This window comes from Acipenser ruthenus, chromosome 3, assembly GCF_902713425.1.
Source record: "Acipenser ruthenus chromosome 3, fAciRut3.2 maternal haplotype, whole genome shotgun sequence".
Classification (NCBI taxonomy): domain Eukaryota; kingdom Metazoa; phylum Chordata; class Actinopteri; order Acipenseriformes; family Acipenseridae; genus Acipenser; species Acipenser ruthenus.
In genome coordinates, this window is record NC_081191.1 from 28357247 (window position 1) to 28375240 (window position 17994).

General features: G+C 36.2%; 1 protein-coding gene across 1 annotated transcript; it reads left to right on the top strand.

Annotated features, from left to right (window-relative positions):
* Nucleotides 1-349: 349 nt before the first annotated feature.
* Nucleotides 350-4670, top strand: stmnd1 (stathmin domain containing 1). Its single transcript, XM_059012759.1, has 5 exons — nt 350-514; nt 1043-1184; nt 1999-2136; nt 2839-2969; nt 3734-4670. The coding sequence occupies exons 1-5, from the start codon at nt 434-436 to the stop codon at nt 4091-4093; spliced, it is 852 nt and encodes a 283-aa protein (XP_058868742.1). The 5' UTR covers nt 350-433; the 3' UTR covers nt 4094-4670.
* Nucleotides 4671-17994: the final 13324 nt, after the last annotated feature.

The window sequence follows — 17994 nt, forward strand, 5'->3', positions numbered from 1 at the left end:
TTCGGGTGAGACGTGACTGCAGCTGATCATAGCTCACACACGCTAGTCTCTGTAAGTCTACTACATAAACAAATAATAATAATGAATAAAGGACTAAGCGATTTGTTTGACATAAAACGACAAACGTAAATACTGTAAATGTTTGGTGTTAGTTACAATTAACAACCTGGAATACACCCTTTGTATCGAAGTAAATATTTAACACTGCATTTTCCACCTCTAAATAACGCTACGTAATTGCAACAATGGATTTGACGCGCCCCTGTCAGGTCAGATTTATTGTAGCAACAGACCATAGCAACATGAGGAGTCCCTGGCAACGCCAAGTCTGTCCATGAGGATAGTTTATAAGAATGCGATAGCAGGCAAAGTTTATACGCAACAGAGAAAACCTCCAAAACTTCGCTGAAAAACGTGGAATTCGACTTTTAAAATGGGCTGTGGGAATTCAAAAACTACGGCAGTGCATCATGCACTCGAAGAAAACAAAAATATCTGTGACGACAAAACGCAGGTAGAATACAGGCAGTAAATCGTTTATCTACTTTATTTATTGCATATCTACCACTTCATAGTAAAACCAGCATATTTACACACAGTAAACTGTGTATTGTGAATCTGAATGACATAATTTACTGAGGTTAAAGTACAGTAAACTGTCCAGTTGCTAAAATGTTTGTACAGCATCGTGAATACATCTTCAGTGTACTGTGTCTAGTTGCATTTTAACAAATAGCGTGTTACCTTACACTATCCCCATATGAAAACAATGCTGTATAGTATCATTTAATAGTCTGTTGTACGTACTGAAGTATAATATAATAAAATATTGTGTTTTTGACGGTAGTACTGTATTTTTATGCAATCTAAAAAGGAAATTTAAGCGAATGTATCGATGTTTTAATATATTAAGTTATAGTAAGTTATTTTTCTATGGTAAAATATAACACAGTGCTCGGTGGTAGGGATTTGTAAATGATGAATGCAACCAGTGACACCATGCAATGTCCTTGCAATGCCATACTTTTTTTTTTTTTTTTAGGGCAAAGTTTACTCAAAATTAGACTCTGGTGTTCGGAATGAGTCAGCTGTATCAAAACGCACAACTGACAGTGGCTTGGGGCTGGATGGAGAAGCTTTACATTTACCTGGAGCGGTACCAGATAAGCTATCACCTCTCAGGGGTAAGCATAGCACCATACTACATCTCTGGGGCAAACACCAGCTTAATACAGAGGGGCAGTAATAGATGATCACCATTGACCCCGAAATTATGAAGCTGGAGCTTTTCCAATAACATGTTTTGATGTTGAAGCAGCAATAGCCACTGATTTGGAAAATATACTGCATACCTTAACAAGTCCGCCTTTAGAAATTGAAAACTCATATACTGTTTAGGAATCTGATAGTTTCTCTGTTTATCAACACACTCTATCTTCTCAAAACTTGCATTTCATTCAGAGGAGTATGCCATGAAAAGTTACACATGATTGTCTGTCTGCTTTATTGTCTTTTTCAAAAAGTCTAATTATATGACAATTGCTGCAAGACTAAGCTGATATAAGGCAAAATAAACCAGTCTATTTTCCCAGGTAACCTGCCTGAGACATCAGCAGAGAAAATGCATTACAAATAAATATTAAACATAAATGAGAATGCACATTTGATATCTTCACTGTCATACAGTGCAGGTTGGGACAACTAGACTGTAGGTGTTCAGATGGCAGGTGCTTATGTATCCAAGACTACACAAATTACTGATATTTCAAAAGGAATAATTTCAAAAGTGACTGAAGTGTATGCTGGAAAACAGAAGAGGCCCTGCAGATTTCCAAGTCCCAAACGTCCCTGAAGGAATTAGAGGCAGTAATCACTGTCTATCACAGTATATAGACAGTGTTATAAGTTTTTAATATGAATTAATCAGACATAAAATATATTTTGTGTTGTTTTTTACGTGTAGAGCAGTAGTAAACAATGTCTCTTTGGTTAATGTAGCTGGGCCTGTTGGCCTCCCTAAAGACTCCAAGGAAAGACAAAAATCATCAGACATCATGGAGGAGCTCTTAAAGCAGGGCATCATCCAAAGCCATCCCCGACTTGTGAGAAATGGCGAAGCCTATGATATTATGGCAAGTACTACAATACTAACAGTTTGTATCTTTCATACATGCAGGGCTGCATTTCTTTCAAATGTGTTTAATTTGGAGACAAATGCAATTGGCAAATGAGACAAATGCACTTGGCATTTACAACCTCACTAAGTTTGCACCATTTTTTGTACAATGAAAAATTAATTGTTAATTTTACAGAAATAGCAGGAAACAACTAAGGTACATGCTGGACCTCTTAAATTAACCTTCTGAGTTACTGTATTTATTTGAAACTTTTAAACATGAGACATTTAGTTCTCCTTTTAGACAAAAATGATAAAAGTGTTAACACAGTAGTAAATGTTGTTCAGCATGTCAAATCCATGGGGGAGGTGCTATCCACTCAAATAGCTTCACATATTTAATATAATTATTGTCCTGGGGGAGAGCAGCAGTAGGATGAGATACTTACACAATAAGTGTAATGGAGGTACCTTATACAAGTTTAGCATAGTAAAATGATAATACATTGTAATAAAGCCTAATAAAGCTTAGTGAAAGCATGATAACGCATGGGTAATCATTGGAACGTACAGACAAGTATGTAGAGATAGGTATAATAAAGAATATTAAAAAAATGTGACAAACTATTATAAACTATGGTAAATGTACAATAACAATAAGAAAGACTACTTACTGAATCACAGGAGAATATTTATTGTGTTTTGTTTTAATTTATAGGTAGAATCGTCTGAAAAACAGTTGAAGAATCCACCTCTCCACTTGGAGACACTGAAAACTAAGAAGAAGAAACGAACCCCTGTAACAATGGAGGACATTGAGAAGAAAATGAAGTCAGCGGAGGAAAGACGGAAGGTACCATAACAACCCCCATTATAGTACTATAGTCGCATGTATGCCTGCTTGCAAAAGACTCAACAACTATTTGCTGAAATGATTTGCTTGTGAACTTACGTAAAAAGATTAACCACGTACTTGGCAATACTCTGCTAAAACATCCTTCCATCAGTCATTAAGTTGTATTCATCTATGCAGAAAAACACTTTTGAAGAACAGTGGCATGGCCAGATGGTTTCATGGGATTAACATACTGTTTGCAGCACAGAATGTACCCAAACAAACTTAGACATATCAAGTGTAAACATCTATATAAATGTTTATTATGGTAAAGACTTTTATCATTTATTATTATTATTATTATTATTATTATTATTATTATTATTATTATTATTATTATTATTATTATTTATTTCTTAGCAGACGCCTTTATCCAGGGCGACTTACAATCGTAAGCAAATACATTAAGTGTTACAATACAAGTAATACAATAAGATTTTGAATGTTAACCTCCAAATTCACTGCGCTTAAAAACAGATCATTGCTATTATGCACCATTACTTTAATTGAAAAAAAAAATACCTTTAGTGTTTTATTCTCTTTTATTCCCTGATACTTAAATAAATCTAGACATTTAGCTTTTTACTTTGCTCTCTTCTGTGGTAGTCTCGATGGTTGCTGGTGGAATGCCTTTTTCCAGCTTCAACTAGTTCCATTTCATACATTACATGAATCAAAAGATAAACTATATTTTTAACCTAGATTTTGGTTTCTTTTTATAGACAAAGGAAGAGGAGCTAAATAAAAGACTACGAACCAAAAAGCCAGTTAACAATACTTCTCAATCCAGTGATGAGACAGAACCTACTGAAGTCACTGAAAAGGGAACACAAGAAGCAAAATCTAGTATGCAGGACAAGGTATTAGGCATGGACAAGTCTTTGAAGAACAGCGAAGACGGTACACATGAAGCAGTTTCTAGTATTGTAGACAGGAGATTAGGCAAGACTTTGGAGAGGAATGAAGCTCCTTTGAGTTCAAGGAACACAGACACAGAGTGTGACAGCATGGCTATAGAAGCAGATATAACCTTCAACAGTCCAAACGACAGTGCAGCTGACAAGTTGGATGACATCTTTTAATCCTCAAAGTATTTTCAAAAATAACTTAAAAATTAAGGTGTCATTCTAGGTGACTTTTGAAAGTGTATCAACATTACTTTGGTACTGACTATATCTAATTGCCAAATTCTCCAGTGCTTGTGAGTAATGATGGAAACTCTGGAGTCAGAGGGTATGTTAAGTAACTGAGCTTCTCACAGCGAGAATTTTTCCGCTCACTTCGATCACTGATGGAACCTGCTCAGGAGTAGCAGAACTGAACATGCTGTTAAGTGGGTTCTTTCACTGAGCTGCTCTGAGCAGTTCACTTTCTTAACGCACCCATTGTTTACAAACTTACAGTGGTTGTCCTGTTAAAGTTTGCATTTATGTACTGTTCAAGTAGACATGTTTTGTTCTCCTCTGTTTTGGTTTGTTTTGCTGCAGGTAAATGATAACTGTATATGGAGTTATTATGATTTGTCTCTAAAACTGTCTTTACCTGATTTTCAGCTTTGTAAGAATCCTAAGCACTTGGATGTAACAGCCTTCCTCATTAAATGAAATGTGTCAATGCCTTTTCTATCTTTTGACTTTGCCTTGCTTTTCCATAAATATAATTTAACCAAACCTGTAGTGAATGTTGTCTCAGGGTGGTTCTCTTTACATCTAAGCAGTATGTACCGTAGGGTACAATATATTCACAAAAAAAAAAAAACTACAATATTCTGTAGAGGAAGAAAAAAATGTTTAAGTCATAGATATTTTAAATTAATCGTTAAACTAAATTGACAATTTCATTGAATATCTAATGGTGAATATCCATTTCAAATGGTTACACATAGCAAACACAACAATTAAGCATGGATAGCGCTGTAAGATCACTACAACTCCACTTGAAGCTTAAACCAGTTGCCATGGAAAATGGCATGTGACACTGTGGTAGATAAAAATTAAAAATCTGTAATTGTACCAGACCCATGGGGCTGCACACAGGGAAACAATAGTGTAACATGAGAGGGGTATGGAATGTCCATGAGAGATGGCATGTCACCTAGATACACAAACATGTAGCTTCACTACTTATAGTCTGGTATGTTCATATCATGGTTACCCATTGTGTAATTATTGTATACAAAGGCATAACAAAACATTGGGTTACCTTACCTTGTTACCGTGGTTCTCTGTAAAAGTCATAAATTCCAATTAAGAATGAGTAATTTTCATTAAAGGAGTCTTTCTTGAAAGGTGTATACCACGATACCACTCCCACGATAGGAACTCTGCAAGAGGAAATACCCGCACAGCCAAGCCCAATAGTTTTCCTTTTCAAACAGTCTTGAGAAAGAACCAGCTATTCCAGGGAGATTGTTCCTTTACTTTGCTTATTTTTTATGTTAGAAAAAAAAGTGTTCTTATTGTGCTGTCTGCTTACTACTTTAGCACCTTTGGAAGTCTAACAGTGTTTTTGTTATTTTTACGAAAATAATAAAGGAGCCATGTGGTTTGCAGGTTAGGTAGGATTACAGTGCCCTTTGCTGTACCCTTATCTCGACGATTGGCTACTGGTTGGCAACTCAGCCCGACAGGTGTCACAAAGAACTCGACTCGTTCTTCCTCATCTACAAAGTCTGGGCTTCGGGTCAACTTGGAGAAATCAAAGCTGATGCCTATCCAAAGTATAGATATTTTGGGTTTAATCTTGGATACACCTTAGGCGACAGTCTCTGACACCTAAGAGGATCACAGACTTGCAAGCTTGTGTCACTTCATTCCATCTGGGACTCAGGAAGTCGGTCAAAGATTTCCAAAGACTATTCAGGGACGGATCCGGACGTTCATGAATCCACAGGAGGAAGACAGGCTTGTATTCCTAGCAAATAGCCTGTAAATAAATTGTGGACATTGAAGAAAACTCACTGTATATATATAGAAGAAAGTGGGCGGCAAAGAAAGCTGTGGAAGATGCAAAGGCTGCCCTTCGAACTGGTGATATAATGGGGCAAGTTCAGCATGGAAGAGGGGGTCTTGGTCTCAGTTCAGCTCCTCCTACATGGCACAAGGCAGCCCCAGCTCAACAGAGGAAGCTGGTAGTCAACGAGGTGCAAAAGCAGGAGGAGAGGATGAGGTGCGTAAAGGCCGTTTCCCAGGCCAAGTAGGGAGAATGGATGAGATGGGAAAGTGTGGAACAACGCAAGATTGGCTGGCAAGACCTATGGTCAATGGAACAGAGCAGGATCAGTTTCCTCAACAGGTTAACATATGATGTTCTCCCATCACCACAGAACCTAAACCTCTGGGTAGGAGAGGATCCCTCATGTCCTTTGTGTTCATCACCTACAACATTAAGGCACATTTTGACAGGATGTAAGGTGGCGCTCAGCCAAGGATGGTTTACTTGGCACCATGACCAGGTGCTGCGATGTTTGGCCTTAGCATTGGAAGACAAGCATAACATGACCAATAAGTTGCCACCAGTTCCATCAAAACATTACACACAAAAGACAACATTCCTCCGCCCAGGAGAGCAACCACCAAGAAAAGGTGTTAAAACCATTCCTCGCCCAGGACAACTGGAAGCTGCTAGAGACTGGAAAATGCTGGCAGATGTTGGTCAACGGCTTATTTTTCCACCTGAGATTGCCACCACTAACCTTCGACCAGATTGTGGTCTGGATCAGCACGCCTTGTTCACCTGGTAGAGTTAACAGTGCCATGGGAGGATGCTGTAGATGAGGCGTATGAGAGGAAGAAACTGCGGTATGCTCAACTAGCCACTGAAGAGGAACAGCGAGGATGGAGAGTCCAGGTTTACCCAGTGGAGGTAGGTTGTCGAGGATTTGTGGCATACTCTACAACCACGTTTCTCAGAGACGTCGGATTCAGTGGCCAAGAGTTCCAAGAGTCGAACAGTGAAGAACTTATCTGAAGCAACAGAGAGAAGCAGCAACTGGCTGTGGTTGAGATGGAAAGATTCTGGTTGGGGTCTCAAGCACAATAGAAAGAAAGAAACGCTGATGTACGGGTAAGTAAGCTGGGCTGAGTTGAGTGGGGGACGGAGGGGGGTGATACTGGGATGCCAGATTCACCGTCGAGCCCTCTTGAGGTGTCGTGGGCTAGTCGACGAAACACTGAGGATGGAAGGTGCCCACTTGAAGACCCCAGAGATGTACCCTACTTAGCTTAATGCAGACGGTTGTCATGCTGATGCGCTGCGGAGGCCGCACTGTGGTTGATCCCCGGAGCCAGCATTGCAGCCGTTGTGTGTGCTGATGCGCTAGGGAGGCAAAATAAGCTGATCCCTGGAGCCAGCATTACGCTTCAGCCATCAACACCAGGCAGAAGGATATCTACATCATGATATGGAAGGAAACGCAAATGGATGGAGACACAGATGGATCACATTAGTTTACTGTAAAGCTACGTCTTAGTTGGTGCTTATCTTGGCGAGAGCCGAGTTCAAATCAGCATGAAGTTTTAACATCTACTCTCGTGTAATGGAAATCAGTTAGTGCTTCTTTGGAGTTTCAAAATGGACTTTTATATAATGAATATTTAACAATATTCAATAACTTCAAGAAAATATATATCAGTGATGTTAAATGCAATTTTCGAGTAACGAGCAGCTTGACCTATAGCGGGTATGCATGTTGTGGTAAGTAAATCAGTTTATTATTATTATTATTATTATTATTATTATTATTATTATTATTATTATTATTATTATTATTATTATGACGAATATGATGATGATGAGGAGGAGGATGTTTTAGGCAGGGATTTCCGCATTGTGTGTTTCACAGATAGTGAAGGTTAGGTGGTACATTCTAGAGTTTCTAAATCTAGATTAGCTCTGTGTTTCGTAGAGTTTATCATGATAGGGTAGGTTTGCCGTTAGAACGCAAGGTCAAGGCGCATTCCACCAGAGTGATCTGTACATCCTGGGCTCTCCTCCGTGGTTCTTCAAGGGAGGAGGTCTGCAAAGCACCTGCCTTGACTACACCTCATACCTTCACAAGGTTCTACAGGCTCAGTGTCACTGGCTTTAATATTATACAATGAAGTTTCTTTGTAATTGTTTTCAAATTATTAGAGCAGTTACAAATCATGTTTAAGAAATTAACTGATCACTGTTAAGTTTATTGTATGTAGTAATATACTGTATACAGAGATAGTGGATGCGGTCATCCAATACTGAAGTATTAGAGTCTGTGGCTATATGTTGGGTCAGTCTGTCCTTACATTTGTCCATCTGTAAGTCACTATTACATTTTTCAATACATCTGAAAAAAATGCTCATGCAGTTGTGGTGAAACCTCATTTTAACATTATTTAGTTATTGAGAGGATATATGGACTGTGGGGATATATGGACGTGTCTCTCTATCACACATCTTGAGAACACAAGAAGTTATTCTCTCGTGTAAATCAATAATTTTAATATGGTTTACCATGACATTAATACATAATGTACATGCATAATGACATCTACTGGAGGTCTGAAATACCATGTCACCACTTCTCAATAACACATCTTTTTGCAAATGTTTTATTTAACCAGGTAGGACCAACTAAGAACAGGTTCAAATGTAGTGTTGATTGGGAAATGAGGAGGGGAACTGGAGACTTGAATTTGAAAATGTAAACACCCCTGCTATGCTATGCACAATAGGATATTTAACAGCCCAAGTGCAGACACCTATAACAGCACAATGCCTTGTACTAAACCAATAACACAATTTTGAAAATTGTAATATTAGTTTCTTACACTAGATGGCACTGTTTTGTTCTTTTTGGAGCAAAACTAAACTGATTCTTTCTGGTTATGGTCAGTGGCACCAATAATTATTTAGACAATTACTGTAAATTTCAATATCCATAGTTTCAAAGTTTAAAACTGTAAAATAAAAGGTTTTATTATTTGAAAGGATTGAAAAAGATAAACTTATTTTTTTATGTTTTACAAGACGTGTATAATTATTATTATTAAAACTACAACATTATACTAATTATTATTAGTGTCAATGTCATAACCTGTCAATGTTGGGATGTAGTAATTGCCAAAAAATATATATCTCAGCAAGAAGAGAAGATCTTGTAACATGCAATGAAGAAGGCTAAAGATTGAAAGAAGATGTTTGTTTTTTTTTACACAAAAATAATATACTGTAGAAAAACTGTCTTATTGTATCACTGTGGTTAACTAAAGCAGATACTGGTACTGACATGGGAAGAAAATAGAAGCTTGTATTATTTCTTGGGTAAATGTACTAATGTAAGAAGCTTTATTGAGGTTGTCAAAGCTTCAAAAAGGAGGGAGGAAGCTTGTGCACATGCAGCTAAAATCACCTCAAGTAATGCAACCAAACTGGTAAACAGCAGACTGCACAAAAGAATAAACTGTGAAAGTATGTTGTAAGCATTACCCCAGGACACATATTGTATGTAGTAAACATCATACAAGCACATACTGTTTTTACACTTTTTCTGGTTTGAATGCTTGTATGTTATTGACATACTATACTTGTTGTCTCTCCTATGGGACTGCAGTACCATGTGCAAGAAACTATTCAGCTCAGTTTAAACAGGATCTCCACACGCCACATGATCCTGATGTATCTGGGGTTAGTTTTCTGTTAAAATATGCATGAAGCTGAAGATTAGTGTAACACCATAGCCCTGCTGTATTTCAAGGTAAGTTTATATATACAGTAAAAGACCATGTCAGAAACACACTGCCACTGCTGTAAATACAAAATTAAAGCTACCAGTATCACGAAAAAGCAACCCAGCAAGAGTCGTTTCAACAATATACAGGAAAGCAGCTAATGTGATGTAAAGGTAGAACCTTTTTATAGGTTTCAGGTGTCAGGATCGAAAAATAATCTATAGCGTAATTAAATGTATGTTACCGAAACACCAGTGAGTAAGATTAGTTCCCCCTCAAACAAACAATTCATAGAATATAAATTACATAAAAGCAGGTAACAGGTAAACAGTGACAGAATTTTTTGTCCCAATCAATTCTGTTTGTTCCCTACTATCTGACATATTTTGCTCGAAACTATGTAACACTCTCCCAAGTAATGCTTACTCGAGGTTTAAATTCAAAGTGTAAAAATGTTTTGCAAATAATTTGCTAGTACTTGCTGTTTTATTTTGTGTTCTGTTTAGCTTTGAATACATTTTATTATTTCTGTTTGGTTGTTTTGTTCAGTATTTGTAATGGGACGTTTTTAGATTTAGTTTTGTGTCCAGGACACCCCTGAATTAAAAATCATGGTCTGAGTAGGCTTTGTTTCCTATTAAATCTTAATAAAAAATAAACACACAAAAAAATAAACACCCTGAAATAAATGAAATGTTAACAGGTAAAAATATTGACATACAGTATTCAGTTTTTCTATACTTATTTACGTCAATATCCATAGGTTTATCATTTTTACTTCAATTACAATAGCAAAATGAAAGTTGGAAACACTGACAGTTCATTTCAGATATGTGTTTGCTCCCATTATTTGTGGGAAAGATGAATGTTTGTTGCGTTGCATGACATTTTAATATTAATTAATTTACTTGGTGAGGCTGTGTTTTATAGTGTATTGGAAGGTGTATTTAAAGCTTTATAAACTCTCAGCTTATTGTTAGCCTTAGTAATGGGATACAGGTACTCTAATTTCCAAGTCATTATGTCTCAAAATAACTAACTAATTGATGAAAAAAGACCGGAAGAGTCAATAACACACAAAAAAAAAAAAACCCAAAGTAAAATATTTTGTCGTAATTTATTGAAACACAGCTGATGGTTAAACAATATATATATAGTGTAGTATTGAGGAGTTGAACCTGATCTGTTAAGAAGAGTGGCAAAAGATGTAATCCAAGTTGTACATATGACTTTTTTTCTGTTACATACAGTTAATTTAGAAGGAAAAGTTGATACATGTTATTGACTAATGTTAAACACCTAGGTTTGTGTAAAAATGTTGTGTTGTCTAAGAATCTAATGTTACAATATTCACTGGCATTAAGGTGCCTTTGAAGAAACAAGGACATTCGTGAAATAATTCAAGTCTAGGTTATAATATAAAGTTAGTTTTTCTTTTGAGAGTTCAGCTGCATTTAGAAAATACATATGTGGTAATCCGACCTTAAAATATATCATTCAACAGTATATGTTTTGCATATCCTAAATATAATCCAAAATGATAAAGATGAACTAAGGTTAATCAATGCTTAATCTTTCAGAAACACAACATAGTTTCCAATAAATCAATCAATCAATCTTCACTAAACATTGCAGCAAGCCGTTTTACATGGATAAAGACACTGAAAAACATTAAAAGTAACAATGAGCAATAAAAAACGAACAACAAAATTAAAACAATAAAAACAATAAATCAGTAAAACAGTAGAATCATGAAAATCTGATTTAATTAATCATCTGATTTAATTCAGCTTAAACAATATTTCTTAAAACCATCCTTAAAGAGCCCAATGAGTCAGAATGGTAGATTTTTTACTGTAATACTAATAGAAATTAAAAAATATATTATGAAAATACAGATCATATCAGCTTTTCTTACCTCAGCATTATCACTGGAACCCTCTTTCTTGTTTTGATGATCTTAGGGATTATTGTGCTTGTGTTTCTATGCTTTAATTGGGGGTGTATAGGTATTTCCAAAATAGTCAAATAGAATTTAAAAAAAATGACGGTTGCTTTCTGGTATCTAAGTAGTTTTGTTCTCCATGTCAATTCCTCTCCAATGGTCAGACTGCAATATGAATCATTGGCAAACATAAAAAGGTACACATAAAATAAAGACAAGATCTCCCAAAGGGAAGGGAATATACTGGACATCTTGAAACAGAAAAACAAATACCGCTCCACAAAAATCATGTGAGACTCTGACCTTTCAACTGAGTGCTGGAGCAACAGAGATAAAACTAAAAGGAAAGGACCAGGTAAACAAAACAACAACATTAAAATGGGATTTGAAACTACGTAGGGTAGTTAAGCTCATGTTTTGTCCCATCTACTTTTCCTAGTTGGGCTCTGAAAAGATGTTTAACAGATAACTCCAGGCCGTAACAACACACGCTTTTTTCAGTTGAAATTAATACACTTACAGCTAATTCATAGATCCTTATTAGCACTAGTCTTGGATTACCTTCTCTCAAGTAACATTAGGTAGTCCAAGATTTGTGCTAATCAGGGTCTGTGAAACCAGCCATTAGTGTAGGTATTCAGAGAACATTAGTCAGTTAAAACAGCTGATTAGTGGAAGAACAAACACATTAATGACATTCATCCCTTGCCAGGGCTATGAATTCAAAATCATAACTATGAGAAACATTAAAGTTGAACACTATGACCTATATCCACTGTATGCATACACATTGACAGGTTATGATAAAGTAATTCCAGACAGCTTAATCACAATTGAATAAGGCATTAGCAAATAAAGACAAGGGGAGAAATCTAAAGAAGCTGAAGCACATGACATATCACTTCATAGGACATAGTGGATGACTGACATATCAGAACATCTGCCACCAGGATGTCAAGGACCAGGATGTCAAGGACCACTGTGTCACGCTACTTTAAGGAATTATGAAGTACTTGAAGACAACTACTGATTGTTCAGTAATGCTTTATTTGAATGGGACCTTCATAACACCTTCATTAAGGCTCCATACCACATCACTATGAGCAAAATTCTTCATTACCACTTTGAAAACTGACATTAAATGTATACATAACATGTGGTCATAATATTTGTTATAAACCAAATGTACTGGAATTTAAAATTCAGCACTTCTATGAATTGTAGACTTTTAATACTATTAATGACGTATATTAAATAATATATTTTTGTGGCCGTATATATAGTAAACAATGATATGACGACACATTTAACATATTTTGAATTCATATCAGAGATGGAAATAAGACCCTTATTGCACAGCAGTTTCACCAAAGATAGAAAGCTTGATTAGCCCCAGTGTATAGGTAACAAGCTCAGGTGTGTCTGATTAAACTCATAGTAAAACCAGGAGTGGATCAAATTGCTATGCAATGGGGCTCTTATTTCCACCCCTCCATATACACATGTTATGTCAGTTTTAAAAGTTATTGTTGTGGATTCTGCATGTAGTTATACAGATGTATTGTAACTGGTGAGTGACACATGCAAAGGACATCTGAAAAGCATCAATCAATACCCGCAGTATAAAGACCCGAACACTGAATGCAGGTAGTAAGCAAACTGAATGGTCACACATTGAAGAGTTTTTTTTATTTTATTTTGCCCTATATTTTATTTCAAAGAATAGTCAGCTTTTATCATTATGATCAAATTTTGTTTCAATATAAGTGTTCAGATTTGCCTGTGCGACTCCAGGGGTGTACATGATTTGACTGACACCAGACCACTTCATTAGCTTAGTAGTACTGTGCTGTCCACCGCCCTCTCAGCCTCTTCTTGAAAAGAAGGAAATGGCAGACTGACAGACGTTGCTTTGGGGTGTCTGGGATTTTGAAGATGCCATAAAGAAGTACATAATTTACCTCAAGGAGAAAGCAGAGGCATATATGTGATTTGGCATTTGTGTATCATAGAAAATACAACGGATTTATTGTTGTTCGATAACCAATACATTAACATGATAAAAATAGCTGTAAAAACCCATGTAAACGGAGCAGGAGTCCTTCTTGTGACTCACGAGATTGCAGCACTCAAAATTCTGTTCTTTGACTTAATCTCATGTAATCGCTATCTGAAAGGACACACACACACACACACACACACACACACAGAGAAAATGTACGACAGTTACATTTTAAACATCATCAATATTAAAATGAAAGACAAACTATCGGATACAACTCAAAAGTTTGATTCAATTTATTGAATGTATTTAAATGAACAATTAAACAGAAAAGCGGTTATTTTCTAACTTACCACATATAAAGCACTACTTAAAAAAATGAAAAACTATAATAAAATAAACATTTCAAAAGACACTAGTGTGTAAACAGGTGTATGCACATACAAACTGTAAAAACAAAAGTAGTTTTTAATCTAAAACGAAAGTAACACTATTTCTCTTGCTTGTGTGTCAGTCGCAGCACAGAATCCAGGTTGAGCTGCTGCAGCTTTGCAGTTTTCTGATCGAAATGTTTCTGCTGAAGCGCTGTGGCTAGCTTCAAGATGAAATCTTTATTCAAAATAAAAACACATATTGTAAAAGGCGGCCCTAGTGTTATGAAATTTAACTTTTAGATGTTCCACAAACACACACAAATATCAATTCTAAGTAGTAAAACTTGTACTTAGTAGAACTTATATTTTATATAACTTGTGTGTGTGTGTGTGTTGGAAAGGTAACCAAACATAATTCAGAATGTGTAATAATTCACAACACGTGAATTAATTTCTCTTGTTAAGTGTTTTTATCTTCATGGCAACGTATGAAACTCTCCTCACGATATTCAGTCGTTCTTTTCCTACTTAATAAGCAGACACGGACATTTAAATATCCCCTTCCCTAATTGACTACGGAGTATTCTGCATTGGTATGGCTGATCCTTAAGGAATAGAAAGAAGACAAGCATTAAATTGACAACAGAACTGGCAGAAGGCACAGGTGTCATTGTCCATCAAATCAACAGCACAAAGGTCACTCTTGAAATCAGAGCTTAAAGTATGTGTTGCAGTAAGAATACCTCTGTTAAGAAAGTGGAACAAGACTAAAAGGTTAAAATATGCACAAGAACACGGAACTTGGACTATGGAACAATGGTCAAAGGTACTTTGGACTGATGATGGAGAGACAACACCTGTGCCTTCTGCCAGTTCTGTTGTCAATTCAACACTTTTCTTCTTTCTATTCCTTAAGGATATTTTCTTCAAATATTGCTCGTCCTTGTCAAATAGCTTTTTGGGTTTTCCAGTCCTGGGTTGACTCGATGACATTTCTCTGTACTTGTTGATTATGCTTCAGATACCACACCTTGAAAATCAAGTGATGTGAGCAATTTCACTCAAATGTTTTTCCTTCTTTATGCAAAGTTGTTATAATAGAAAACACTAGTGGAGGCTTTGAGTAACAACCTCAACTTGCATAAAGAAGGAACAACATTGAGTGACATAGCTCGCATCATGTATAAGACATTTGCACAGCAGTGTATATACAGTTGTAGTCAAAAGTTTACATACCCCAATGGAAATTTCAAGCATCTCAGTATCCCAATTTCAACTATTGTTTCTATTATCAAGAAGTACAAGACTCATGGTACTGTCACAACGCTCCCTCGGTCTGGAAGAAAGAAGGTTCTTTCACCAAGAACAAGTAGAAGAATTGTGAGGAAGGTTAATAACAATTCGAGATTGACTGCCAAAGATATTCAAAGTGAATTGGCTGCAAGTTGGACTGGGGTTTCCTTTTCAACCATAGGTCGAGTATTGCATAGTGAAGGTGTCAATGGTCTCAGGCCAAGGAAAAAGCCACTCTTAGGAAAACATCACAAGGACAATCGCTTAAAGTTTGCAAAACAGCATTTGAATGATGGATATGAGTTCTGGTAAAAGGTTTTGTGGAGTGATGAAACAAAAATCAAGCTATTTGGTCAGTCGTTACATTTGGAGAAAGTCTGGTGAGGTGTACAAAGAAAAGAACACCATACCTACTGTCAAGCATGGAGATGGTAATATCCTTCTATGGGGCTGTTTTTCCTCTAATGGCACAAAAAAATTAGTTCCAATACATGGTCAAATGGATTCCATTGCATAACAAAAGGTATCATCTGAAACCCTTCTCTACAAAACTTGGTTTAATGCGCAACTGGACGTTTCAACACAACAACAATCCAAAGCACACATCAGAATCTACTTCAGAATGGTTAAAGAACAATAAAATCAAGGTTCTGGAAAAGCCTAGTCAAAGTTCTGATCTAAATCCGATTGAGAATTTTTGGTATGAGTTGAAGAAGGCTGTGCACAAGAGAAGTCCTCAGAATTTGAATGAACTGGAACAATTTTGCGTTTAAGAATGGTCAAAAATCACTATATAATCATGCCAAAAGCTCATTGACAAATATCCTAATCATTTAAAATATGTTATTATTGCTAAAGGTGCCTCAACTAGCTATTAATTTCATTTTCCTTGTCAGGGTATGAATACTTTTGAATTACCATTTTTTGCAAAAAAAAAAAAAACTGTTTTACTCTTTAATATACATTACTGGATTTCTTAAAAACCTCTACTAGGGAATACATGATTTAAGTCCTAAAATCATTTCACCAATATAGAAGAAAATAAAAAGAAATGAATAAATAAAATGTACATGTGAATTGACTTTAGATGGCCTACAAATGAGTCCATTTGAATAATCTATGTAGCTGTTTTAGGTGTGTCAGTATTAGCAGTGACCAAGGCAAGAGGTTTAACATCTAGTGAAGGAGGCTGCAACTTGAGAGATGGAATACTACTGTTTCACTGTTTTTATATTATAAATAAAACTATGTTCAATAAAACTTTACTGTTTTACATCCAAATGAAATGTTACTGTAGTTAAACACCCTGTATCAAGTACCCTGCCTACTCAATAGAGCAGATCAAAGATGAGAATCAGCATACTGCAACATAATCAGCCTTCCTTTGTTGTGTGCAGCAATTTGATGCCTGACTTCATTACACTCACTCCTCTTTGACATGATAGGCATATGGTGCTTTATGAATAAATAAAGAGGCACATGATACCGTGCTGATCAAATTGCCTAATTCAGAAGTGTGTGGCATTTGGTAAGTTGGCATGTTGTCTGCTCCACTTTTATTTGCTCAACAGAAAGCTGCCTGAATATAAACTGTGGTTGCGGATGTCAGCCCCCAGGGCTATCCAGTTTAAAGGTATGTGTTCTCACATTTCCAGTGCAGAAGGTGGATGTGTATAAATGGTATCCTCTCTCTCTATATATAGCATGAATAATGTACAGGACCCCATATCAAGCGAGACCCTATTATTGGACATGTATTTGTTCTTAGTTCTGTCTCACCTTTTGTTTGTGTGATTTTGCTGTGCCCCTTTAACAAATTGTTGGGATACAGCACAGCTAAATGAAAGATAAAAAAGCAACTACAACTGTATGTAATGTAGAAATAAGAATGAGCATGACATGCTTGATTTATGACAGTGTAGTTAATAATGTTTATACATAAAGCGTGGTTGTAATGATTATCCAATAAGAGGAAGTGAAGCAATTATGTGTTGGAATAGATTTGATGAAGTCAGATAAACATAGTCCAGTTTATGCAAACAAGACCGATTAAAGAAAATGACTGATAGTGAACTCTACTGGGCCTAGAAGCAGCTAATTTTTAACTATGAGCTGTAGGCTAGATAATGGTGTAATAATACTGTTCTCAATTATGAAGAACAAATGTCCTAACCAATTGTTCTACACAGTAATAAATACCAATGTTTGGGGTACTACTGCACTGGACTAATTGCATTTTGCATATATTTTAGGAGGGTGCAATTATCTATTCAGTGATAAAATGTTTAGTTTACAAAGAGTCTTAATGGGATAAAACTACCTTAAACGACGTACCTCTAGTCATTCTAAAATCAATAGTTTATTCTAATGTTATATGGAAGATAGGTTAATCTAGATCCCAGCCATGGTTTCAAATAGAACAGGACCAATTCATGCAACTCCTGAAGACAACACACAATTCAAATGTCCATGTTATAGCACTATGCCTCATTCCAGGGATCATTGTTCTAAACGCACAACAAACATGAAACGTACAGCTAAGGGATTGTGAGAACCAAACACGTTATTGGATATGCACCTGCGAAACAGCACTATACAACTCAGCATGTGACCAACATTTTTTACTTTCTGTATCATGCTGATGTGTCCAAAATTCTTTTTC

Coding starts and splice junctions, on each gene's coding strand:
- stmnd1 (XM_059012759.1), top strand. CDS start 434: ATGGGCTGTGGGAATTCAAAAACTACGGCAGTGCATCATGCACTCGAA. Junction 515..1,042: donor TCTGTGACGACAAAACGCAG/GTAGAATACAGG, acceptor TTTTTTTTTTAG/GGCAAAGTTTACTCAAAATT. Junction 2,970..3,733: donor CAGCGGAGGAAAGACGGAAG/GTACCATAACAA, acceptor TTCTTTTTATAG/ACAAAGGAAGAGGAGCTAAA.